This window comes from Ursus americanus, chromosome X (genome assembly GCF_024610735.1).
Source record: "Ursus americanus isolate L20-20 chromosome X, mUrsAme1.1.p, whole genome shotgun sequence".
NCBI classification, from domain to species: Eukaryota; Metazoa; Chordata; class Mammalia; order Carnivora; family Ursidae; genus Ursus; species Ursus americanus.
Genome location: NC_142164.1, coordinates 69,909,306 through 69,936,922, shown reverse-complemented (window position 1 = coordinate 69,936,922; position 27,617 = coordinate 69,909,306). Strand labels below are relative to the sequence as shown.

The window sequence follows — 27,617 nt, the reverse complement described above, 5'->3', positions numbered from 1 at the left end:
ATGGGTATTTAGGAAGACAAGTGTTGTGATGAGCACTGGGTGTTATATGCAATTAATGAATCATTGAACACTACATCAAAAACTAATGATGTACTATATGTTGGCTAACTGAATATAATAATAACAACAACTACAACAACAAAAACTGTTGCCTAGGGATTTTTCTCTTACGTGGACCGTTGCAGGAAAAAGATGGGGATGGTTGGCAAGAGCACTCCAATTATTTCTGTCATAGATGGAAGCTTCTGAAGGACTCTGGGAATAAAGTACATGGAGTTAAGAGTGGAACCAGTTTGCTTTTCTAAGCCTTTAAACAACACTCTGGGACTCCTGTCTTATTTATTTCATTTACTTTTATTTGTAAGAAGCTAAGCAAAGATCAGCTTCAGCTCAGTCTACCTAATGATCATAAATTGGAAATTGAGTTCTTTTCTGGATAAAACTGCCCTTGTAGACTGTGATGACAGATGGCCTGAATTTTATATTTGTTAGCCAGAAACATATTATATTTTTGTAGATTGCTTCAAAATCCCTAACTTTCATAAGTTGTTGCATGACATTTCAATCCTGCCTTTGCTGTTTACTAGCTGTTTAACTTAGGCAAGGAACAGCTCCTCATCTGTCAAAGGGGGATAATTATAGTCTCTTCCTCATAAAGTAATTGTGATGAAATTATATAAACTAATACATGTAAAGGGCTTGAGATAGTGTCTGTTACTTAGTAAGTCCATGCTATGTGATGGTGATGATGATGATGATGATGATGATGATGACAATGATGACACAAAATAACCTCTTTGTAGGTCCAAGATCTTTGTCTGGTTTCTCCCAGAACACATTTAGCACATTTAGCATGTTGGATAAGACTTTGGGCTTCTATTATTCTAGTACATCTATAGATATTCAAAGATATTCTTAGGCTAATATTTGTAGCATAAGTGGTCCCTCCATGCACACAAGCCCACCATGTTCTTTCTCATCTCTGCACGTTTATATTTATGCTCTCTCCTCTGCCTGGAAGACTTCTCTGACTACTGATCTTATTATCCTTTAAGAGTTTTTAAAAATACTGCTTCTTCTGTGAAGTTTCTTTTCCAAATTGTTGGAATTAACTTTTTTGTGTGTGTGATGAGTTGAGATTTTATTCATCTGAGACTTTCCTTACATGTTTTATTTTAAAACACATTTTCTTGATAATGAAATAGAAGTAACTTATAGAAGGAAAAAATTGGAAACTACAGAAAAATACAAAGAACAAAGTAAAATGACTTGTAATCTTACGACTTGGAGAAAACTGCTGTCAATATTTTTCTGCTTTTGCTTCATTTTCAGATTTCTGTTTTCATATATAAAAGATGGTCATGCTATTTGTATGTATATATACAGGTACACAAAAAAATCACATTATTGTTATTTAGTTTGGCATCCTATTCCATAATATATCATGTGATTGTTCCATGTTAGTAAAAATTCTTCATTCCCTTATTATTTATGTCATTATTGCACATAAACATATGTCAAACTCCCATCATAAGGCTTGGGACATAGCACTCAAGGTAACTTTTCTTTTCATGGCCTAAATTTCAAAATTCCTTGTCTTGGAAGTGAATGGGCACTGCATCATCTGTACCTTCTCTGGCTATTTGTGACTCATTGGATAAATTTAAAAACCTCAACATAGTATATAAGACCTTTCTCACTTTGGCCCCCTGCTTACCTCTCCCACTACCATTTTTTTGAGTTGTTCTTTCCTTTGCTCACCCAATTCTAGGCCACATGAGTCTCCTTATCTTCCTGGAATATAGCATACTCTTTGCCATTATGGAGCCTTTACACATGCTGTTTCTTCTGCTTGGAATGGCATTTCACCAATTATTCAGGCTTCCTTGACCTATCCAAGCCTGGTGGGTTGGATTTCCCTTGTTATGTGTTCTCCCAGCACTCCATGCTTTACCCTTTCTTATCATATTTACCCACAACTGTTTTTAATAGCTACTTTCCACCACACTGCAAGTTTCAAGAAGGCAAATATTGTATGTGTCTTTTTTATAATAATATTTTTTATTATATTATGTTATTCACCATACAGTACATCCCTGGTTTTTGATGTAAAGTTCGATGATTCATTAGTTGCGTATAACACCCAGTGCACCATGCAATACGTGCCCTCCTTACTACCCATCACCAGCCTATCCCATTCCCCCACCCCCTCCTCTCTGAAGTCCTCAGTTTGTTTCTCAGAGTCCACAGTCTCTCATGCTTCATTGTTCATCTCTGATTCCAGAGTGCCTTGCACCATGCCTGATATTTACAAAACATTCAACATATATTTGTTGAGTGAAAAAATCTAGTCCAGCCTCATTGTAGAGATGGAAATATGGAGGCCCACAGAGAGAGAGGGATTTACTCAAGGTCACACAGAGAACCAGTGGCAGAGAAAAGACTGTAGCCCAGGACTTCTAACTTCTGGTAAAATTCTCTTTTCCATACATGCACCTCCACTATAGTACTTGTTACATGTACATACTTACATGAATTCCTTGAAGGAAGGGACCACATCTTATACGTGTGTTGTCCAATTAGCTACTAGCTGCATGTGGCAATTGAACTGGAAACATGGCTAGTTCAAATTGTGATGGACTGTGAGTATAAAATGCACACTACATTTCAAAGAATGTAAAACATCTCATTAATAAATTTTTACATTGTTTATAGGTTAAGATAACATTTTGGATGCATTGGGTTAAATAAAATACATTATCAAAATTATTTTCACATATTATTTTTTCAAATTTTAATGTAGCTATTAGAAAATTTATAGCTCACATTATATTCTATTAGATATATATTACTGGTCTGTTTATATATTTTCCCCCTTGGTACCAAGCATAGAGCTTTGCAGCCAGTAAGTGTTCCACACAGCCTGTTGAATGAAGTGAATAAGTTGAGCTGTAGTTGGTAGGTTAATTGCTGCCACCTCTCTTGTCAATGCCACTGGGCTTGTGGGGAACACCACAGTAAATCTTCTGTCCCCAGGCCCAGGTATACATGAAGTTTTTCCATCCTGGCCTGGAGGTGCCCTATAAATTGCATCAGCCTTTGGTTTCTTTTCAGAGGAAGCCCCAGTGCAATCATATGCACAGCAATCAATGGGGTTAGGGTGGAGTGTGTAGACATTGGCCTCTTACACAGGAAGTGGCCTCAGCTTTGCAATTGTTCTTGGGGCCTTTCCTTGAGGTTTCCAATAGGAGGTGGGATTAAATGAGCAGGGAAATAAACTTGAAGTTGAAAGGAGGACTTCATGGAGATGAGGTAAGCTAAGGAATATGGGGGAACTTGGGCTATGATGATTCCTTCTTTTTCTAGGGCATTGATACATTAATTTATTCAACTTGCAGTTCTGGGGTAACTATTTCATGTCTGGCCCTATGAAGAAAAGAAGGGCTCAGACATGATTCCTACTTTGGGCAGTTCTTGGGAGAGACAGGCATATAAGTGTAGTATGAATAGGTTTTGGACACTAGAAGCAAGCACAGTAGGGAGGAATTATTGTCACTGGGAGAAGGGGTAGTCAGAGAAGGCTTTTCAGAGACAATGAACATCATTATTTTCTCTCTCCATCTTTTAAGATCTACCTAAAATCCTACTTTCCTACGAACCACCTCCTTGCCCCCAGCCCTAGAACAGTCACACTCTTCTGACAGCACTTTGTACTTTTGTCAAATTACTTATCTCATACTGGAGAAATGCATAGTTCCTTGGGTGCATGCCTGACCAAGAATCCCTCAATATGATGTAGTGGCTGAGGCTCAGACAGGCTGTGCATGATTTTTCAAGGGCATATAGTTAGTGAGTTACAGAGGTGGGTCTATAACTCAGGGACTAAAACCTACAGTACAAGAGACAATAACTCTGACTCAAAATTCAGTTGTTCTTTCCATCCCAGCACTGAGTGAATAAATGAATGTGTCTACAGTGTGGGACTCCAGCACTGCCTAACAGCTCTCTCCATCCAACTCTCTTCTCCCTTATTCCTCTTAATAGGCTTAGCCAAGTCAAAAAGCAACCAAAATGAAAGAATTGTGTGTCTTTTGGTTGGACAACAGACCTACAGGAAAGTTCCCTTTGTGCCATTGCCACAAAGTTGGCCCTTCTCAACATGCTTTGTGCTTGTAAGGTAAAGAGGAACTTCAAGGATCCCAATATCTTTGCTCTAATTCAGGTCTTCTGTGTAAATGGCATGATTTGAAGGTCCTTCTGGCTCCTAATGCTATCTTTCATAACATACTATGTGGTTCAAAGTGATCACTATTAATTACTATTTTGGGTAAAAACATTGTCTCCAGAAGGCCCCTGTTAAGAAGCTAGTAGATTACTTTAACTGATAGGTGAGAAAAAAAGGAGTGGGCAGCTGAAATTACTCAATCTCTGTGGAGTGGGTAGAAAAGAGGGAGTCCCTCCCTAAGAAAGTGCCCACAAGACTATCCTGACTCCTACCCCAAGCTTTAGTCAGAAACCAAAAATAAAAAGGAACTGAATCTTTCTAGAAGCCATATCTGGGGAAACTGGTCTCTAGGACAAAGCCAATAGATTATTCTGATAGAAGGAAGTTTCTGCAGAGTAGTGTAACTACAAGTGATTCTCTATCCCAAGCTGTCCTTACAGTCTTTAGACCCCACAACAACAAGGAAGCCCACAGTAAGGGAGGGGGCAGGGATAGAGAGGTTTATAAAGAAACCAGGGAATATTTGAGTTGGACCACTCAGATCATCTAGTCCAGCTTTTATTGATTAAATGGAAAACTAAAGCTAAGGGAGGAAACAGAGTTAACAGATACAGGACTGGGGCACAAGAGTCCTGGCTCCCAACATATAGCCTTTTCTCTTGAACCTTAATTTATAAGACTGTGTGTAGCTTGAATAGATTATTACCAGGGCTTGAGCACTTCCCAGAGTCCTACTTCTGCCATGTAGATTAAGGACTGGGACTTGAGCACTGCAATCATTGAAAGAAATCACAGGTATACCCTAAAAGCATTGAAGAATTGCTTCTCCATTTTGCCATGTCATCAGGATTCATGATGTAAAGCACTGCATAATGGGAATCCAATGTCTTCCAGACTGCGAATGGGGACTGTCCAAGGATTGCAAACATATGGCCCTAGGAAGTCACTCACTTTCTTCTCACACTTTTCATGAAGCCTGAAAGTTACAGTTGAACTTAAGGGTCTGGCACCATATTTTCCTTCTCAAAGTCAACTACTTTCTTCTTTCATTGTAGCCAATGTGGGAGAGTAGAAAATGCTTACCATTTGGAATCAAAAAGACTAGAATGAAAATTCCATATTCTCCATTAATTCTTAGTTTTGTGTTTGTAGGCAAGTCATTTTACTTCTATGTGCCTCAGTTTCTTCATCCTCTTCTTTTTTTTATTCATAATAATATTTTTATTATATTATGTTATTCACCATACAGTACATCCCTGGTTTTTGATGTAAAGTTCGATGATTCATTAGTTGCGTATAACACCCAGTGCACCATGCAATACATGCCCTCCTTACTACCCATCACCAGCCTATCCCATTCCCCCACCCCCTCCTCTCTGAAGCCCTCAGTTTGTTTCTCAGAGTCCATAGTCTCTCATGCTTCATTCCCCCTTCTGATTACCTCCCTTTCTTTATCCCTTTCTTCTCCTACCGATCTTCCTAGTTCTTATGTTCCATATCTTCATCCTCTTCAAGAATGATAAGACCATACCAGAGAGTCAATGATTAAATGAGATAACACATGTAAAGCACAGAATCTCATTATTGATAGATGTGAATTTCCTTCTTTCCTTCTTTCTGTGAGTGGCTGTGATGCTAAAATGTGATCTAAGGGCCAGCTTCATAGGCATGTGACCTGTAAAGTTTCCCAGGTCTCCATGCTTAGGAAGACCCCACACAAGTAGGGGTTAATGTTCTGCTGTCACCACCCTGAAATCCTTTTTTTTTTTATAAGAGTCCCCTCATTTACATTTTGCACTGGGCCCTGAAAATTATGTAGCTGTGTCAGGTGAGAAGCCATGCCAAGGGGAAGTAAAAAAGGGTATTTCAGGACCAGGAGGCATTCTGACAGTGAGAACCCATGCTTTGTAGTTGATAGAGTGGATTTAAGTTCCAGCTATGCCACTAGTTTGCTTTTTGTTATCAGGCATTTTTTTTCATCTCTCAGAGGGTCTGTTTCTCAATTTTGACAATGTGGATTTTCATTTGGTAATGTCTCAGCTGTGACATCCCAGGATTCCCTCATTAACATTGGGAAAAACTCCCTGGCCCATAGGTAGAGCCTAGGGAAGCCAGAGGCTTTCTGCTTCAAATTTCTGCAGCTTGGAGAACCAGTGTCTGTTGGAGGTCAGCTATGAGTGGGCAGGGGGGTGGTGCATGGCAGCAGGGACTGTTGCTGCAGTAGTGAACCCTTTCACAACAGCACTGTTTTGTCATTTTGCACCCAGATTTCCGTTGGCTAACCTCAGCCTTATCTTCCTCATTTCTGTTTCCTCTTGAAGACACCAAAAGCCCTTCAAAACACACAACCTTCCTGCTCCAGGCAAAAAGCCCAGTTACCTCTGGCCTCTGCAGTTTGGCTCATCATCAGGGAACCTTTGCCTCCTCTGACACCAAGGCACTACTCCAGTAACAGGTATAATATCTATTTGTCCTCTCTGCTTGGATTCCCAAGCTGGGACAGTGTCCATGGCTACCGAACATGGCTTGGACCTGTCTATCCCATTCTCCTTATACTCTCCTCAGGGATCATGGGTAAGGGTGGGTGAGAAGAAGGTTCCCAGTGGCCTTCTATCCTGAAACTTCTAATAGTGAGAAGGGAGGATAACATTTCTTCTTCAAACAGGCTTTTTAAGAGATAGCCACATGGAAGTGGAATGTTCTCTGGACTCAGGGGTCAGGAAATTTGAGTAGTAGTCTTGATTTTGCCATTTACCTAGAGACTCTTTTAGTTTTTATATCCCTTATTTTGATGGTTGTCAACCCTCTGTTGAGGAAGGACATAAGAGTGATTGTTGAGTAAATATCTCTAGGTGGGGCTGAATGGGGGAATGAACCATGCCTTAAAAAATTCCATACTACCTCCAGCATGTATGAGGAGACCCAACTGGATCAGGTGAAGGGTAAGTCTTGCTGTTTGTTGTGTTAACACTGTCAGGGTAGGTCAGGGGACAGATGATGTTGTTTTGTGTAGTATGACAGACCAAGAGAAGACTTTTCAGAGTTCCTTAATATCTCTATGTAGAAATTTACATCTTCTTCCTATGGGTCTGACCAGCCTTACTCAATTGAACCTGTTTTTCTTATACATACTCTTTTGTAGAGGCATGGACTAAAACATCAAGAGTGGATATAAAATCTATCTGGTTTCAGCTCAACCACTGACTCCTTCCATTAATACTGGGGTGACATGATCTATAAGGCTCTTCAACTTTGAGCATACTAAGAAGAAATCTTTAGCCACTTCATATTTCTCTCTCTCTCTTTTTTTTATAAATGAAGTCAGAAAAGGGCTTTCAGGAGGCTGCAGACACCGCCAGTTTATCCACGTCTTCTCACTGGAGCTGGTAGCCAATGAGGGTAATGAGAGAAAAAAAGCACCAATCCAATTTTCTCCGTCTTGCCATCCTGAACTAAAGGTCTATTAATTATCTCTCTTGGCTGGCCTCCACCCACAGCTCCAGGGACTGAGCCAAGTTGCCTGTGACCATCTATATAGGAAGCTCTGGAAAGCTCACCAAACACTTTAACAAGTCTGCCAGGTAAGTCTTCTTGGCCCCATTTCCAGAGAAGACAACTGAAGCTCAAAGAAAGACTTGCCCAATGCCATGATTGTCTAGTTGGTACCCAAGGCAGCATTAGACCCCAAGTTTGTATGATTCTTCCCACTCTACCATATATGGTGGCCAAGGTTGTTGCTTTGGCTGAAAGAACCACACTTCTGGGTAGCTTGAGGTGGATTAAATAGGTAAGGGAAGTGAGAGGATAGGAAAAACTCTTTACAGCTTTATATTTGAAGTCACTCCCAGATCTCAAATTGAAGAAGCATGTCACCCCCTCACCAACATATATTAAACTAAAAGCATTCCTGTTTCATCTCTCTTGACCCTGTTAAATTGTCAATGGCCCTTGCTTTCCCTCTGGTAGCACAACCACAATTTTTTAAACATTTGTTATGTATCAAATACTGAACTAAATAAAGGCTTTACATACATAACCTCATGCTATTTTCACAATAACTTCTTAGGTAGGTACTCATACCCATTTTTTTGGATGTGGAAAATGAGCTCAGAGAGATGAAATAATTTATCTGAGTTTTCCTAGCTACTTAATGACAGAGCAAAAATTCAAGCCCATTTTTAACCTCAAAGTCTATGTTCATAACCACAAGACTGTGGGAAGGTTGGGAAGGGGGGGCATGGACACTGAGTCTGGGGCCTAGTCCTTTCCTGAGATCAGAGAGGCAGCACAATGACCAAATTCTCTCCCTACTGCATATAGAAGCCCACTGAAACTTGGAACCCTACAAAATGCCATAGCTAACTCAGGCCTGAGGACCCCAACTTAAGCACTGGGGCCTCATCTGCAATCTCAACTGGGTCTTCCCTTAGGATCCATCTTCTAGTTGGGAGCCTTATGCCTTTGCTCACATCCCTATTCTGATGTTTCAGCTAGTCCTTATCTTCTGTGGTTTCTGTGGAGCTCAGGGTGTGACTCCTTTTTCTTTCTTTCCTTCCAGGGCCACATCTCCCAGGAAGATCTTGCCTCCCCACTAAAGCCCTGGCCTGGCCTCCTGCAGTGCCACGCTCCGTGTATTTGACAAGCTGAGTTGGACACTCCATGTGGTAGAGTGTCAGTTTGTCAAATACCCCAAGTGCGGCACATGCCTAACAGCTCCAGACCAGGGCAGTTGGGATACAACAAATGAACTGCCAACTGGACGCGAGATCACTTGCCAAACATGAACTAAGCTCTCACAAGTTATCTTCAGTGACTTTGAGGGAACTGGAGCATTGTATCTGAGGTTGCCAGGGGAAAAGTGAGACAACTCTTGAAGCTACAGCCCTGTACTGTTTCTACATTGTCAGAGCCTGAAGGGGACATAATGGTCTTGGAAAGGTATATGGGGCCCGGGGATGGAAATGCTCTTTGATTCACATTTCCTTTCTTCACATTCCTCAACAGAATCTCCCAGTAAGGACACCAGAATTTTCACCTGAAGTTCATGACAGGGCTTAGAAAACCACCGTCCTGACATTCAGCCTTGACTTTTCAACACATTTTGACCTTACCTATCCTTTTTCCTCTTCCTAATGTCTTTTTTCCTTCTGGTAATACTTTCTCCATTTTTTTCTGCCTATTCAATTATTTCTCATACTTCTGGTCCAGCAAAAGTCCAGGCTTTTCAAGAACTTTTGAAAGTTAGCCTACACTTCTTTCTTTTTCATATGAACACTTCTTGCCTTGGTCCTTATATGTACCCCTTTCTTCTCCTATTGCCTAATAGCACCTCTTGAACTGTTAGTAAATTTTCCAAGGGATATTTTCTTAATTCCCCACTAAATTGTGAGAAAAGCACTATGTTTACTTGATTGCTGTCTTCCCTTTTCTTCCTTACCCCAGCATGTAGCTCAGTACTCTGGTTACAGAAAATAACGAATGTTTACTGATAGATTGACTTTCTACTAGACCATTATCCTTGGTTTTGGGTCAAAATTCTATCCAGGAATTTTGTGAAAAAGATTAAACTGTGATCATCATAATGCTATAGGGTATGTGAAGGTTTTTCCTCCTGAGAAATAGAGTCAAGGGCTGGAGGAGAAAGGCAAAAAATTAGGCTCAGAGAGCAAATATGTTCTGGAATTATTTGGTAACTCAGTTATGCAGGTGCTTTATTGCAGGATTTTTCAGAGCCTTTAATATTCTAATGTTGTATTGGAAATCACCAAAGAGAGCTATAGAATGAAACATTTATCATGCCAATCTAATCGTGGAAATTTTTTTTTCTGTAGGACATCTTTTGGTCAAAACTTGGAAAACTGCCCTAGAGGGACGTCATATCTTCTCTCTCTTTTGGGAATCTCCTTTTTTCAGTCTTCCAGCTTTCCCTGACTAGCCATCTGCCTAAGACTATTCTATGTTACCAGCCCATGTTTATTTAGCAGCTTTGGGCTAGCTCTATACCCAGGACTCTCTTACTGGCTTGTCTTATATGGAAAAAAAAAGTGTTATTTTTGGGCAAAATGATATCCAGAAGTTATATGCTGCAATGAATATGCTTCTAGGAGTTCACAGTCCTGTTTTCCGGTCTCCGTTCTGTCACTGACTTGATGTGTGTGACTTTAGACTGTTACTGTTCCTCTCTAGGCTTTATTTCCTCATCTTAATAAGGAGAATTAAAATCAATGATCTCTAAGCTTTTTAAGACAAGATGTTCTGAAATATCCCTGGGAGTCCATAGCTTCTATGGGGGTAACAGGAGAGAGTCCCTGGGTTTGGGGCTCCTTTTATTAATGGACTTGTGATTATGATTCTCTTCCTAACCCCAGCCATTCCTTTCTCTAAAGGTAGTAGGAAGAGATAATGGGGTTTTTTGTTGTTGTTGTTTGTTTCTGTTTTTGTTTTTTCCCCTGAGGCTGTCAGGTCTGGATGCTTCATGAAGAAGCTGAGGTTTCCACTGGGTGGGTCCCTGTTTCAGAGGCTTGTAAGCGTGATGCGGAAGAATAAGTTGCTCCCCTCACCAGCTACATGAATCTGGCATATAGGGGAAAACACTGAGGTTTTGACCATGGACTTGGCAGGTTGATGGTAGTGAAGTAGAGGATTCCTTCTTGTCCACTTCTTTGTACTATTTTTGACTCCTGTAATCATCCCAAAGGAGAGAAGTTCCTGGTGAAAGCTGAGCTGACCTTGGGACTGCACTGGAACCAAAAGTGGCAAAAACAGCTTCCATGAAGAACAAAGAGGTTGATTTGACAGGAATTATATGAGGGAAAGGAAGTGGTGTTGAGCCAGCCTAGAACAGGTCCTCACAGAGGAGACTGAAATAAAGCTGTATGTATGTGTGCACACACAGAAATGGACACACACACACCTACACTCCTATTTCACATTTATGCTTGAAGAAAGAGACTTCCTTGTTTTGACCCCCACTCTACATTGTAAGAAGAGGCCAGGGGATAGATGACCTACATGAATACAACTACTGCAAATATTTTAGGATTCCAGGAGGTAGAAATCTTTGAGGGTGGTGTACCCATAATTTGGAAAGAAATGGAGCCCTTTATCTCTGCATCCACAGTCCCCTGAAACAGAAGAAGGGATCCTTTATTTTCATAGTTTTCAACTGACTTAAGACATCACCCAAGTGAAGTTGCCAGGGTGACAGGGAAAAGAATGGAAGACAGTTGGGTACTAACTTGCCAAATATTCATTGTGTCCCAGATGGGCCCACTGTGAAGTAAGGTAAAGGTCATGTGTGTGGGAAAAAGAAAGACCAAAAAAGAAAAGGCGCTATTTATAATTCCAAGTCCCCAAACATCTCAATTAGTCTCACTTTAATCACTTGATAGGTACTTGAAAGAAGATGAATACAACCAAGGTTGCTGTCATGATTAGATATTTATTGAGCATCAAAAGAATACCAGAGCACTAGACTCACAGTTCAGGAGCAAAACTGAACCCTGGCTTTACATAAAAATCTTAATTAAAAGCTATCTGGCCCTTAAAAAAAAAAGGAAGTGATTCTGGACATAACTGGTCCCCTGAGCTGGCAAAGCTGAGTTTCCCTCTGGTCTTCTGGTGGCAAGAGGCCAAAGTTGAGTGGTATCTTGAGGCATGATGAGCAAGTCTTAGTGCTATGGAAACTTCCCTCCGGTGTTTGAAGAGAAGCAGTAGAAGAAGGGATAACAGAAGGGTCTAAGGTCTGACCCAGTAGCAGACTTGCTTGAAGTGCATATAATAACTTCTTAGGCAAAACCATTCACTCTTAGGAACCTCAGTATTGGGCAAGGAAGACCTGTTGGGTCATCCACAAAGAGAGGTAGCAGGGAAGGTAGCTATGCAGAAGATGGGGGCTGAATAGGCAATTACGTCAGCAGACCCTGGCTTAGCAGGGCATTTTTAACAGACGCCCTTGTCCTTGGTGGCCAAAAGCTCATAATCTGGAGGAACTGTGTGCAGCAGGCGAGCATAGTCACTGTTGATCTGGGTGATGGTCTGGTACTCCTGGCCCAGGCAGGGATCCTCAGAGTAGTCATTGCCTGGAGACTGGGAAGATGGCTCTTCGCTGGAGCAGCCACTTGTGAAAATGCCCACTCTCCAGGTTTCACCAGAATTGTTGGCCTCCCTGGCATGTGCCCTGTGGCCCAAGATCCCACCACCCATAAAGAGGGACTTGAGGCTGGGACTCTAGGTTCCCACACTTTTGTCCCAATTCTTGCCAACTGACCCTTGGGTTCTTATTATCAAGGGATTCTGGGAACAGGAGGCTGGTGGACCTGGATCATCCTGTGTGATCAGTGAGCCAAGAAAGAACCTCAGGAGGTGCTTCAGAGAGGGAAGAAAGCAGTGCCTTGACCCTGAAGCCCTCTGGGCTTAGAATTGGGTTTATGCCACACACACACCCTTTCCACCATGCCAGTGACTAACAGAATGAGGGCAGGGAGGGGTTCAGAAAATGGAGGAGCAGAGACAGTCTTACCTGGCCACTTCATAGACATGCTCTAGAAAAGAAGGAAGAATCAAGTCAGAATTCTCCATGGGGAGTGGACAAGGGCCAAATGTGGACACTGGTTACCAGTCATAAGGTGAGGGAAGGGGAGACAGAAAGGGGGGGTCACAATTGGGAGGTATTGGGGAGGTAAACTGAAGCACAAGGATACAGATTTCTCAGAGAAAAGAAGAGGAAGCACACTTGGTTACTATCCTCTTTGGCATACACTGATTTAGGACATTGGGCTGGAACATTTGCTTGGTGTGGTAGGGGAAGGGACAGTGGAACTGGACCCACTCCCCACCCAGGAATCTTGACAAAGATCCCAGGGAGATTTTATGGAAACTTGGTGGCCAAGCAAGAGCCCACGCAGAAGGGGCTGAATTAATCTGTCAGGGACCATGACCAAAGCCATTCCCAAATGCACTCATCTCCACCAGGCACCCAGGAAAGGTCCTTAAATAGATCACCATTGCTCCCTAGTGTCTGTGGAGGAGAACTGTCTACATTCCGTGCAGGCCTAAAGGTTCTATAACATGGTACAAAGATGGATGTCTCTTGGTACTGCCCTCTAGGAGTTTATAATCTTACAGGAATACAACTGGGAATGCATTAATTAAACCACAACAAAACAAACAGAGCATGCCATAACCCTCTACTTTGTGATACAGCCCTGTGTTTACCTGTCTTACCTCCCCCATTGGCCTGGTAGCTTCCGTAACACGTGTTGTCTTTTTCATTTTTATATGCCCACTGCCTGGCACATAGTAGGCAATCAGTAACTACATATTAAATTGAATTTATGGCCCAAGGTTACCCAAGGGTATCTCTCTTATAGAGAGGTAAATAATAGAAATTCTGGAAAGGCAATCTAGAAGGGAAAAACCATAAGTACCTGAGATGTGTAGTCTATTTGCTTGTTTGATTCCAGTGATTGGAAAAGAAAATACAGATTGGTGGAGGTCAAGAAGATAGGCTACATCAGAGAAGGCCTTAAATGGAATGCAACATTTTTACTTCTATCCCCTGGGCCATGAGCAACCCTGGAAAGTTTTTGGGAGGGAAATAATATGATTACAGCTTATACTTAGTCTCGCTGAGACTATGATGAATATTTTCCTTTGGTATTCCTGGGATTTGTGGCTACTTGAAATATCTCTACTTTCAAGTTCAGCCTCATGAGTCATAGCCATGCAAACTGGCCAAGACCAGAGCTTATACTTAAGACCCAAGAGAAGGAAATGATCAAGGTTCCCTTCTCCCCTTTGGCTGAAGAAAGTCATGGTGGAAACCAGGCTACTTGGGAATAGGAGCTGCTATAGAGAAAAAGACACTAATTTTAGGCAAAATGGCCAGTGCATCAGGTATTGAGATGAAGGTAGGTTTCGCTCAGAAATTGACATCCAAACTCTCTTTCTCCTCCTCTGTTGGCTCACAGTTGTTAAATGGCCCTGTCAACTGCACCTTCATAATGTCACTCCTTTCCTTAAAAAATATTGGTGATTTTTAGTTCTTTTGCAATGCCTAGAGAAAAATTTCCAAATTCCTTAGCCTGTTTTTTAAGACACTCTATAATCAGGAGTAAACTTTCCTTTTCCCCTCCATTTGCCCATGAATTTTCTACATTGATGACCCCACTCAGTCATCTTTTAAGATTTTGCACTTTTACTCCTGTAGTTCCTCCTTCCTGGAATGCTGCCTTCTAATTTGTTTTCATCCTCCAAGGCCTGTGCTAAGTCCCATCTCCTTCTAAAAACCCTTGGTAATCACTTCAGCCCTAAATGACTCTCTTCTTCTCTGGAAACCTTTAGCATTGATTGTTTTCTCCAGGCTCTGAGTCTATGGCCTTTATTGTTATGTATGGATTGGATAAACTTCATGTTTCTACTTTAAATCTTCTAAATAAATTCTAAGCAACGTGAAGCCAAGAATTGTGACTTCTCTTTCTTGTGCATCTTCATTAAACAATCCATTACAGGGATGGCTTGTACTAGGCTTAGTACCAAAGATTTGTGAATTAGCTTCCATTAATCTTATTGTCTTGTTGGCTTGTATATCTGTCTCCATGCATCCCTACCCTCAATCCCAAACTACGCTGGGAGCCCTTTGAAGTGCCTACACAGTGGCTGATACAGAATTTATGTTTAACTATATTTTCAGAATGAATTAATGAGCAAAGTCACTCAGTCATACTCATCACTCACCTTGTTGGGATGTCTTCCGGCAGAGTATAACATAAGCCATGATGAAGACCACCATACAGCACAAGGAAATGATGAGAATAATGGAAAAGACAGGGAGGCCCTTTCCTAGGAGGAGAAACGAGACCAAGAGGTATATGGTTGAAAATGAGTTCAGAAACAGAGATTCCAAGGATCAGCCCAGACTAGCCCATAACTCCTTTTCTTTCCATTTTTAATTTTCTCCTAGCTTTATTAGCTAGCCAGAGAGGCAAACAAGACCCCAGACCTATGAGAAAGACTGGAAAGAGGCTAGAAACTCTATGTATATTCACATTCTTCCAAACCCACTAATTGATGGCTGATTGGCCTAGGCATTTGAACTGGTCCTCCATGCTTTCCATTGGGCCAAGACTAGAGACTTTCACCTACTCTTAAGAGAAAGTAGTACCTTGACTTCCCACTTCACGAAAATGCTACCTTATTGATATTCTGGCCAATTACTTCTAGCCAAAACATTTTTTCACTTGGGGAACCACTTTACACTGTGGGAATGCAAACTGGTGCAACCACTCTGGAAAACATCATGGAGGTTCCTCAAAAAGTTAAAGATAGAACTACCTTATGACCACAATTGCACTTCTGGGTATTTACCCAAAAGTTACAAACATAGTGATTCAAAGGGGCACATGTCTCCTAATGCTTAAAGCAGCAATGTCCATAATAGCCGAAATGGGGAAAGAGCTCAGACAACCATTAACAGGTGAATGGATACCGAAGATGTGGTATTTATATACAATGGAATGCTACCCAGCCATCAAAAAGAATGAAATCTTGCCATCTGCACATCCCCACCCTTCTCACAGGGCACAGGGCAACTCTACCCAAAGAGGGTTGCCTGAGTATCAGTGTGGCAGACCCCTCCCCCAGACAGCAGGCTGAAAATCAAGAAGCCCACATCCCTAAGGTCGGTATAAAACAAGTGCACCTTGCCTGGGTCCTGGTCAGTAATTTGGGCTCTGTACATCCTTGCAACCACTCCTAATCAGAATGACAAGGAGGAGGAATCCCCAACAAATGTAAGAAACAGAGACTGTGGCCTCTGCCACAGAACTAATGGATATGGATATAAATAAATTGTCAGAAATGGAGTTCAGAGTAACAATGGTCAAGATGATGTAGAGGCTTGAAAAAAAATATTAACAGAAATGTTAATGAGAACATAGAATTTCTAAGGGCAGAAAGGAGAGCAAATCTGGGAGAAATTAAAAATGCTATGAATCAAATGCAGTCTAAACTGGATGTTCTGATGGCCAGGGTAAATGAGACAGAAGAACGAATTAGTGAGTTGGAAGATAGGATGATAGAAAAGAAGAAAAAAATGGGAAAAAAATCCAATCTCAAGAATGTAGCTTGCAGGAGATTACTGACTCAATGAAACGTTCCAATGTCAGAATCATCAGCATCCCCAAGGGGGTGGAGAAAGAGAATGGTCTAGAAGAGATATTTGAAAAAATTGTAGCTGTAGAAAAATTGTAGCTTCCATCCCTAATCTGGGGATGGAAGGAAACACTCGTGTCCAAGAGGGAACGAGGACCCCTTCCAAGATCAATGAGAACAGACCAACCCCAAGTCACATAATAGTACAATTTGCAAATCTTAGATCCAATGATATAGTCTTGAAAGCGGCCAAGGGGAAGAGAATCCTCACCTACCGAAGGAGGAACATCAGCATAACATCAGACCTGTCTGCAGAGACCTGGCAAGGCAGAAAAAGCGGACAAGAAATATTCAGAGCACTAAGTGAGAAAAGCATGCAGCCAAGAATCCTTTATCCAGCAAGGCTGTCATCCAGAATGCATGGAGAGACAGGACCTTCCAAGACTGGCAGAAACTGAAAGAATATGTGACCACCAAGCCAGCCCTACAAGAACTATTAAGGGGGGGGCTCTATAAAAGTAAAAAGACCCCAAGAGTGATACAGAACAGAAATTTACAATCTATAGAAACAAGAACTTCACAGGCAATATGACATCATTAAAATCATCTCTCTCAATAATTACTCTCAATGTGAATGGCCTAAAGGCTCCCATAAATGCCACAGGGTTGCAGATTGGATAAAAAGACATGGCCCATCCATATGCTGTTTGTAAGAGACTCATTTTGAACCTAAAGATACATCCAGACTGAATGTGAAGGGATGGAGAACCATTTTTCATGCCAAGGGACCACAAAAGAAAGCTGAGGTATCAATTCTCATATCACACAGATTAGATTTTAAACAAAAGACTGCAGTTAGAGATACAGAAGGACACTATATCATTCTAAAGGATGTATCCAAAAAGTGGATATGACAATTATAAATATCTATGCCCCCAAGAGGGGAGCAGCTAGATACACAAGCCACTCTTAACCAGAATGAAGAGACATATAGATAATAATACGTTATTAGTAGGAGACCTCAACACTCCACTCTCAGAAATAGACAGATCACCTAAGCAGAAAATCAACAAAGAAACAAGAGCTTTGAATGCCATACTAGACCAGATGGACTTCATAGATATATACAGAACACTACACCCCACAACAACAGAATACTGATTCTTTTCGAATGTGCATGGAACTTTCTCCAGAAGAGACCATATCCTGGGTCACAAAACAGGTCTCAACCAATGCCAAAAGACTGAGATTATTCCCTGCATATTCTCAGACCACAATGCTTTGAAATTGGAACTCAATCACAAGGAAAAATTTGGAAAAAACTCAAACACTTGAAAAATAAGAACCATTCTGCTAAATGATTAGGTAAACCAGGAAATTAAAAAAATTAAACAATTTATGGAGACCAACGAGAATGAAGACACAATGGTCCAAAACCTATGGGACACTGCAAAGGTGGTCCTAAGGGGAAAATACGTAGACATCCAAGCCTCACTCAAAAGAATAGAAAAATCTAAAATGCAGTCCTTATATTCCTACCTCAAGAAGCTGGATCTGGAACAGAAGAACAGGCCTAACCCACACACAAAAAGGCAATTGATTAAGATTAGAGCAGAAATCAATGAATTAGAAACCAGGAGCACAGTAGAGCAGATCAACAAAACTAGAAGCTGGTTCCTTGAAAAAATAAATAAGATTGATAATCCACTGGCCAGACTTATTCAAAAGAATAGAGAAAGGACCCCAAAAAATAATATTATGAATATAAGGGGAGAGATCAAGACTAAACCCAAGGGAACAGAAACAATCATTAGAAATTATTTTCAACAACTATATGCCAATAAATTAAACAACGTGGAAGAAATGGATGCCTTCCTGGAAACCTATAAACTATGAAGACTGAAACAGGAAGAAATTGATTATATAAACAGACCAATTAGTTGTGAAGAGATAGAATTAGTGATCAAAAACCTCCCAAAAAACAAGAGTCCAGGGCCTGATGAATTCCCTGGGGAATTCTACCACACATTCAAAGAAGAAATAATACCCATTCTCCTGCAGCTGTTTCAAAAAATAGAAACAGAAGGAAAACTACCAAACTCATTCGATGAGGCCAGTATTACCTTAATCCCAAACCAGGCAAAGACCCCATCAAAAAGGAGAATTACAGACCGATATCCATGATGAATATGGATGCCAAAATTCTCAACAAGATCCTAGCTAATAGGATCCAACAGTGCATTAAAAGGTTTCTCCATCATGACCAAGTGGGATTCATCCCTGGGATACAAGCATGGTTCAACATTTGCAAATTGATCAGTGTTTTAGATCACATCAACAAGAAAAGAGTCAAGAACCATATGATTCTTTCAATTGATGCAGAAAAAGCATTTGACAATGTACAGCATCCTTTCCTGATTAAAACCCTTCAGAGTGTAGGGATAGAGGGCACATTCCTCAATTTATAAGAACCATCTATAAATAGCCTACAACAAATATTATTCTCAATGGGGGAAAAGCTCAAAGTCGTTCCTTAAGATTAGGATCACGACAAGGATGCCCAGTCTAGCCATTATTGTTCAACATAGTTACTAGAAGTCCTTGCAACAGCAATCAGACAACAAAAAGGAATAAAGGGTATTCAAATTGGCAAAGAAGAAGTCAAACTGTCTCTCCTCACAGATGACATGATACTCTATATGGAAAATCCAAAAGACTCCACCCCCAAATTACTAGAACTCATAGAACAATTCAGTAATGTGGCAGGATACAAAATCAGTGTTCAGAAATCAGTTGCATTTCTATACACAAACAATGAAACTGAAAGAGAAATTAAAGAATTGATTCCATTTACAATAGCAGCAAAAATCATATGATATCTCAGAAATAACTTAACCAGAGGGGTAAAGGATCTATATTCTAGAAACTACAGATCACTGTTGAAGGACTTTGAAGAAGACACAAAAAGATGGAAAAACATTCCATGCTCATGGATCGGAAGAATAAACATAGTTAAAATGTCTATGCTACCCAGAGCAATCTACACTTTCAATGCCATCCTGATCAAAATACCAATGACATTTTTCAAAGATCTGGAACAAACAAGCCTAAAATGTGAGTGGAACCAGAAAGGACCCCGAATCAGCCAAGGAAATGTTGAAAAGGAAAAACAAAGCTGGGGGCATCACGTTGCCTGATTTCAATCTATATTACATAGCTGTGATCACCAAGACAGCATGGTACTGGCACAAAAACAGACACATAGACCAATGGAACAGAATACAGACTCCAGAAATGGACCCCTGGCTCTATGGTCAACTAATCTTTGATGAAGCAGGAAAAAAAATCCAGTGGAAAAAAGTCTCTTCAATAAATGGTGCTGGAAAAAGAGGACAGCTACATGCAAAAGAATGAAACCTGATCACTCTCTCACACCATACACAAAGATAAACTCCAAATGGATGAAAGACCTCAGTGTAACACAGGAATCCATCAAAATCATAGAAAACATAGGCTGTAACCTCTTTGACATTGGCCACAGTAACTTCTTTCATGACATGTCTCCAAAGGCAAGAGAAACAAAAGAAAAAATGAAGTTGTGGGACTTCATCAAGATAAAGAGTTTCTGCAAAGCAAAAGAAACAGTCATCAAAAAAGAGGCAACTCACGGAATGGGAGAAGATATTTGCCAATGACACTACAGATAAAAGGCTGGTATCCAAGATGCATAAAAAAACTTCTCAAACTCAATACATGAGAAACAAATAACCAAATCAAAAAATGGGCAGAAGATATGAGCACTTTTCCAATGAAGACATACAAATGGCTAACAGACACAGGAAAAAGTGTTCCACATCATTAGCCGTCAGGGAAATGCAAATCAAAACCACATTGTGATACCACCTTATGCCAGTTAGAATGGCAAAAATGGACAAGGCAAGAAACAACAAATGTTGGAGAGGATGTGGAGAAAGGGGAACCCTTTTAGACTGTTGGTGGGAATGCATGTTGGTACAGCCACTTTGGAAAACAGTGTGGAGGTCCTTCAAAATGTTAAAAATTGAGCTATCCTATGACCCAGCAATTGCACTACTGGGTATTTACCCCCAAAGATACAGACGTAGTGAAGAGAAGGTCCATATGCAGCCTAATGTTTCTAGTAGCATTGTCCACAATAGCTAAACTCTAGAAGGAGCCTAGATGCCCTTTGACAGACGAATGGATAAAGAAAATGTGGTCCATATATACAATGGGATATTACTAAGCCATCAGAAAGAACAATTACCCAACATTTGCAGCAGCATGGATGGGACTGGAGGAGATTATGCTGAGTGAAATAAGTCAAGCAGAGAAAGACAATTATATGGTTTCACTCATTTGTGGAACATACAGAATAGCAGGGAGATCGATTGTAGAAGGAAGGGAAGAATGAAGGGGGTGTATACAGAAGGGGGGAATGAACCATGAAAGACTATGGAGTCTGGGAAACAAACTGAGGGCTTCAGATGGGAGGTTGTTGGGGGGGTAGGCTATCCTGGTGATGGGTATTAAGGAGGGCATGTATTGCATGAAGCGCTGGGTGTTATATGCAAACAATGAATCATGGAACACTACATAAAAAGCTATTGGTGTACTGCATGGTGACTAAGATAACATAATAAAAATTAAAAAAAAACAGGTGAGTATGTGGTGAGATAAGGGAAAATTAGATAAACACAGAGATGGAGGAAACCATAAGAGATTCTTAGCTCTAGAAAGCAAACTGAGGGTTGCTGGAGGGGAAGTGAGTGGGGGGATGGTGTAATTGGGTGATGGGCATTCAGGAGGACACTTTATGTTAATGAACACTGAGTGTTATATGCAACTGATGAATCACTGAATCCTATCCCTGAAACTAATCATACACTATATGTTAACTAAATTGAATTTAAATTTTAAAAAATTTTTAAAGGATTTCTTTTCTTCACATTCTCTGGTCAAGTGCTCAGATTTCCTTTTCTTCAAAACATATTTCCACTTAATCTCCGGAGTTAACTATCCCAATTATGCCTACAAACTGAAGGAAACCACTGGACTGGACTTCCAGTCCTGGATCTGTTATTTACTTCTTGTATTACTGTGGTAGGCAGAATAATGGTTATCCAAAGGTGTTCACATCCAAATCCCCCGGATATGTGAGTATTTTAGTTTAAATTATAATTAGGAATTAAGGTTGCAGATATAATTAAGGTTGCTAATTAGCTAACATGAGTTGAGGAGATTATCTTGATTACCTGGTCAGGGTCAATGTAATCAAGAAGGTCATTTAAAAGTGGAAGAGGGAAGCAATGATGATCAGAGTCAGAGAGAGACATGAGGATGCTACATTGCTAGTTTTGAAAATGGTGGAAGGGGGCCAAGAGCCAAGGAATGTGAGTAGTTCCCAGAAGCTGGAAATAAACAAGGAAACTGATTCTTCCCCAGAGCCTCCAGAAAAAAACACAGCCCTGAGAATAATACCTTGATCTTAGCCTAATGTGTCAGATGTATGATCTCCAGGAGTGTATGATAATACATTTGTGTTATTTTAAGGCACTAAGTTTGAGGCACTAATTTTTGTAACTATCGGGGGAAAATAAATACAATGACTACTCAAATTATTGAGTAAGCTTTAGTTTTCCCATAAGTTCAATGAAAAGATTGTTTAATGTCTAATGCACTTGTAGCTACAATATTCTGAATCTAGGGGGTGAGATTGGGGGATAGAGAGGGGTAGGAATTCCATTGCCCTTAGGATTTGTTGCTGCAACTGATTTTATTTTTACCAGACCCTAAAATACTTTGTCTTAGAAGTCTGGAATATTACTCAGTCAAAAAAAAAATAAAACTTTGTCATTTGCAAAAATATGGGTAGATCTAGAAGGTAACACGCTAAGTGAAATAAGTCAGGCAGAGAAAGACGAATACCATATGACTTTACTCATAAGTGAAATTTAAAAAACAAAGCAAATGAACAAAGAAAACAAGAAACAAACAAACAACAACAACAACAGCAAACGGACTCTTAAAATACAGAAAACAAACTGGTGATTGCCATCAGGGAGGTGGGTGAGGGGATAGGCGAAATAAATGAAGGGGATTAAGAGTACACATATCATGGTGAGTGCTGAGCAATGTATAGAATTGTTGAATCATTACATTATACACCTGAAACTACTATATCACTGTGTGTTAATTATACTTGAATTTAAAAAATAAATTTTAAAAATCTGGTATTTGTGGTCCTCAGAACTATGGATGGAACTGAGAGAACCCAAGCTATGTTTCTTCTTTGATTTCCTGGTCAACCTATTCATTGTTTAGTAGCATGTTGTTTAACATCCATGTAGTTGTGACTTTTTCCAATTTTTTTTCATGTGATTGACTTCAAGTTTCAAAATGTTGTGGTCAGAAAATATTCCTGTATGATCTCAATCTTTGTGTACCTGCTGAGGCCCCATTTGAGACCTAGTATGTGATCTATTCTAGAGATTGTCCCATGTGCATTTGAAAAGAATGTATATTCTGCTGCTTTAGGATGGAATGAGAGAACCCACATTATAAACTGATGGAGATTAAAGGAAGGATCCCCCTTAGAGGGAGCAAAGTAGTAAACAAAACAAAACAAAACAAAAACTGATGCAGGATGTAGGGCACACACCCAATATCTGATAATTTCTGTGCCCCCTGGGTTATATTCTCATTTTCTCAAACCAACTCTCCAAAATTTATCTTCTAATCTCTCTTGTCTCATTGAATGTTGTCCTGCAAAAGGCATGGAATTATGGAAGACTTTAAGTCAAAGCTGGCAATGCAAAAGTAACCCACAAAACAGGTTTGAGCTATGCCTAAAGAAAAAAAGCTGTGCAAAGAGGAGGAGAGAAGTACATGGGCATTAAGAAATCAACCATTATTGAACATAATAAAAAATAAATAAAAAAGGTCCTATCTCCTCCCCCCAATTTTTTTAAATAAAATAATTAAGAAATCCACCATTAATGATACACAGAGGATGAAGCCAGTCATGATAGTCATCACTATTTAGCATCAACTAATTGAAACAGTTGATTACTGTAAACCTGGAGTCTCAGAAGTCCCTCTTATACTAGGTTTCAACACTTTTGTTGCAGGACCATGTGTAGTCTGGAGAGTTCTAAGGGATAAGGCAGAGTGGCTCAGGTGATAATAGGTTGCTCAGTGATTAAGGAAAGCACCTAGTTATCAACTACTACAATATTTTTTCATTATTTTAACAATCAATGCAGTCATATCAGTGCATACCAGCTGACTAAAGTTCCAGTTGAAACACAAAAAAGCTTCTCTTTGGGGTTTGGATCTCTGAGATCATGACTTAGGGATCCTTGAAACTTTGGAGAAATCAGAAATCAGTTGAAAGCTGCTTGGTGAGCCCTGGTTAAGAGCTCAAGTAATGAGGCCCTGAAATTACTTTTACATAGTCCAATGCCCATCTCCCTAGGAGAGTTGTCTGAGGTCATGGTCCCATTATTACTCTTGCTTAGAATGTTTGGGAGGTGTATTACTATGACTACAGAGAACCAGCTAAGAACACATCTACCACTTAACACCACTCTGACTTTGCTCATTACTGATTTGTATCTCTCCCGCTCCATACCACCCACCCCGCTCATCTCCAGGGTCTTTTACCATTGTGTGACAATGTTTTGAAGAATTAAATGCCAGAGAACAGTGTGCATTGTGGAAAGTTTCAGTTGCAAAGTTCAGAGCCAAGAAGGAAGGCTAGAAATCCTGACTTTTCCTTACCTGGCTCAGCACTTGTCTTCCCAAGGTAGCCATCCACTTCTGTGGTCCAGTTCCAAATTGGGTTCACTGTAGATATTGCTATAAAAACAAAGTATTAGGTTCAGAGGCCTCTCTTCCAGCCAGGAACTATGAAGTAGAGGGTGACTGAAAAGTTTGGGTACCTTCATTGGGCATTGATGCTGAGCTTTCCAGAATCCCTGGCTATGTTTTGATCATTAGTACTGAGATGAGGTATCTTAGTTTCATATTGTTAGTGGCAGGAAGACGTCCATATAGGGGGTGGTGAAACATATCCAAACTCCCACAGAAAGTCAGATTTGGAGCAAAACAGAAGTCAGAGCTTTCTCTTCTCCCACATGAGCATTCTAACTCTCTCTTTTGCCTCAGAAGTGTTCACAAAGAAGAGTACGCATATTTATGATTCCACTTTTTCACAACTTTTTAATCATTACCTTTCTTTTTTTTCCATTCTGTTATTGCCATGTTTTCTCTGATGACCCAAATGACCTCTTATTACCCATATAAAGGCATGGAGTCTTCTCCTTTGGCTTACATGGCATCATTTCAGGACTCCATTTCACCCAAACCATAGTGAAACTCACCTTCCAAGGGAGACTGCATGGTTGTAGGTGCTTCAGTTGTAGGTATTTCAGTCTTAGTCTTGAGTGGATTTGAGGAGTCTGCAAGGAGAAGGGAGACCAGTCAAGGGTCCTGGAACCGTTGAGTGAACAACTGAATACCCTGGAGAAATTAGTAAGTAAGCAAGAAAGCCAACTATAGGAAGTAAGTAAGGGTCAGGTCAGGTCCATACCTGGACCTCTTTCAACACTTTTCTTTTGATGCTGGAAAGTTCAGTGTTACCTGTTCATTCTTCCCATCATTTTAAGGTAGGATTCTTAAACCAGGGTTCATAGACCCCCAAGGAATGTGTAGCTAAAGTCCAGAAGGTCTTTCAGTATGAATTGGAAAGATATTTTGTTTTTACTAACTTCTGAAATTTAGCTATTAATTTTCTTGAGAGGGACATAGAAAGTATTACAAAGAAGGTAGCTGTGGGTGATGTCAATGGGAATGGTAGAGTTATGACCTCTGGATATTTATTTCTTCACAAAAGCAATATAATAACAGACAAAATTTTTTGAAATCAACATTTTTTCCAAAATTAAAAAAAAATAGCCAAAGGTTTGCATCAACCCAGGGAACATTTTTAGGAAAAAACCCTCAATATTGTTAATAATGGCAATTTTGTGCCATTTGAATTTTTCCTAACCTCATTACTCCTCCCCAGGCCAATAGTAGCTTTGAGTAAGAACAGGTTAATTCCCAAACAACTGTCATTATTTGATCTGTGCAGTGGTTTCTTGACTCAAAATGCTTGTTTTTATTGGTTACCCAGTATTAAAACACTCCCTTGGGAGAGGGGTATATGTGTCACACAACTGCCTGAGACAATGGATAACAGTTGAGGAAAACAAGAGACTGACCAAAAATTAAAAAAAAAAAAACACTGAAGAACGTAATGTCAATAGGAGATTTGAAAATCTCTGACACATTCCTAAGAATCTAAAAGGTCACTGTCAAGCATAGTGCTGTGTGAATGTTCAGGAAAGACATGAGGTTATAAGCTTTTACCTCCGGCTAGCCTTGAGACTCCATGTAAGCAGGGAGTAAAGGTTATAGCACAGTCAAAAGCTGCCTGGGTGAGTGCTAAAGACATATTTCAACAGGTAACAGAGCCCTTTAGAAAAGATTGGGAGATTTATTTAGGTATTTAAGGAAATCTCTATTCAATCATGAGCTGACCACTAAGCTAACATAGTAGAGACTTCAGTGGCCATCTATGACAAAGAAGACAAAAACTATACTGGATTAATTCAAAAAAGTCACTAAACAAACAGCAACTAGCACAACAAACAATGTCAACAATAAGCCCTGGAAAAAGAATGAGAATCAGACTTCCATAATTGTCACATTATATTATTTAAAAACTCCAGTTTTCAACAAAAAAATATGTGACATTCGAAGAAACTAGAAAGCTCATAAACAGGTAAAATAAATCAATAAACATAAACTGTTTCTGAGGAAACACACGTATTAGACTTACTAAACAAAGATTTTAAATAATTATAAATATGTTTTAAAAAAACTAAACGAAACCATGCATAAAGAACTGAAAATAATGAAACTGATTCAAACCAAAAAGAGAATATCAATAAAAAGACATACATTATAAAAGAGGAACTATCTAGAAATACTGGAGTTGAAAGGTAAAATCATCAAAAAGAAAAAAAAATCATGAGGGGGAGAAAAATTTACTAGAGCTGATTAAAGTGGCAAAAGAAAGAATCAGTAAACTCGAAAAGATGACAATTGAAATTAGCCACAAAAACAGAAAAGAAAAAGGATGAGGAAAAATGAGTAGTACCTCAGAGACCTGTGTACACCATTAAGTGTACCAATGTACACATAATGAAAGTCCTAGAAATACAGGATGGAAAACGACAGAATATTATTTTTAAATAATGTAAAAAAAATCCCAACTTGATGAAAAGCATTATTCTACAAATATGAGAAGCTCAATGAACCCCAAGTAGGAATTTTTTTTAAAAAAATAGACACCTAGACACATAATTAAAAGCCAAAGCCATTAAAGAATATTGAAAGCAAAAGAGAAGCAAGTCATCATGTATAAGAGATTCTCAATAAGATTTATGACTGATTTCTCACTATGGAAAACAGTAAGGATGTTCTTCAAAAAGTTGAAAATAGAACTATCTTATGACCCAGGATTTGCACTACCATGCAGTTATCTAAGAGGTAAAGAAAATAGTGATTTGAAGAGGCATATGAACCTCAATGTTTATAGCAGTACTATCTACACTAGCCAAAACATGGAAAGAGCCCAAATGTTCATCAGCTGAGGAATGGAAAAAGAAGAGTGGTATAAACACACACACACACACACACACACACACACACACACACACACACACACGCAAACACACACACGCTGGAATATTACTGAGCCATCAAAAATAATCAAATATTGCCATTTGTGATGATGTGGATGGAACTAGAGGGTTTTATGCTAAGTAAAATGTCAGTCAGAGAAAAATACCATATGATTTCACTCATATGTGGAATTTAAGAAACGAAACAGATGAACATAGGGGAAGGGAATGAAAAAATAAGATAAAGACAGTGAGTGAAGCAAATCATAAGAGACTCTTAACAATAGGTAACAAACTGAGGGTTGCTGGAGGGGAGGTAGATGGGGAGATGGGGTAATTGGGCATTAGGGAGGGCACTTGATGTAATGAGCACTGGGTGTTATATGCAACTGATGAGTCACTAAAACTCTACCCCTGAAACTAATATTACACTATATGTGAACTAACTTGAATATAAATAAAATCTTGAAAGAAAAAAAAAAAGATCT

The 27,617-nt window shown here is 39.8% G+C and overlaps 1 protein-coding gene and 1 long non-coding RNA gene across 3 annotated transcripts in view; one reads left to right on the top strand and one right to left on the bottom strand.

Moving 5' to 3' along the window:
* The first annotated feature begins 6,532 nt into the window (after nucleotides 1–6,532).
* LOC123789955 (uncharacterized) lies at nucleotides 6,533–10,464 on the top strand. The gene is made up of 4 exons (XR_006778962.2): nucleotides 6,533–6,680; nucleotides 7,547–7,624; nucleotides 7,723–7,806; nucleotides 8,784–10,464. It is a non-coding gene; the product is annotated as an uncharacterized LOC123789955 (long non-coding RNA).
* A 136-nt stretch (nucleotides 10,465–10,600) lies between these two features.
* The window catches only part of VSIG4 (V-set and immunoglobulin domain containing 4), a 51,640-nt gene continuing 34,623 nt past the window's right edge, over nucleotides 10,601–27,617 (bottom strand). For both annotated transcript variants that reach the window (XM_045793905.2, XM_045793904.2), the window contains 5 exons: nucleotides 24,781–24,858; nucleotides 24,179–24,256; nucleotides 14,963–15,067; nucleotides 12,747–12,768; nucleotides 10,601–12,404 (listed from right to left, as the gene is read on the bottom strand). In XM_045793905.2, coding sequence (XP_045649861.2) covers nucleotides 12,167–12,404; nucleotides 12,747–12,768; nucleotides 14,963–15,067; nucleotides 24,179–24,256; nucleotides 24,781–24,858 — 521 coding nt within the window. In that variant the 3' untranslated portion in view covers nucleotides 10,601–12,166. The remainder of the gene's footprint in view (nucleotides 12,405–12,746; nucleotides 12,769–14,962; nucleotides 15,068–24,178; nucleotides 24,257–24,780; nucleotides 24,859–27,617) is intronic.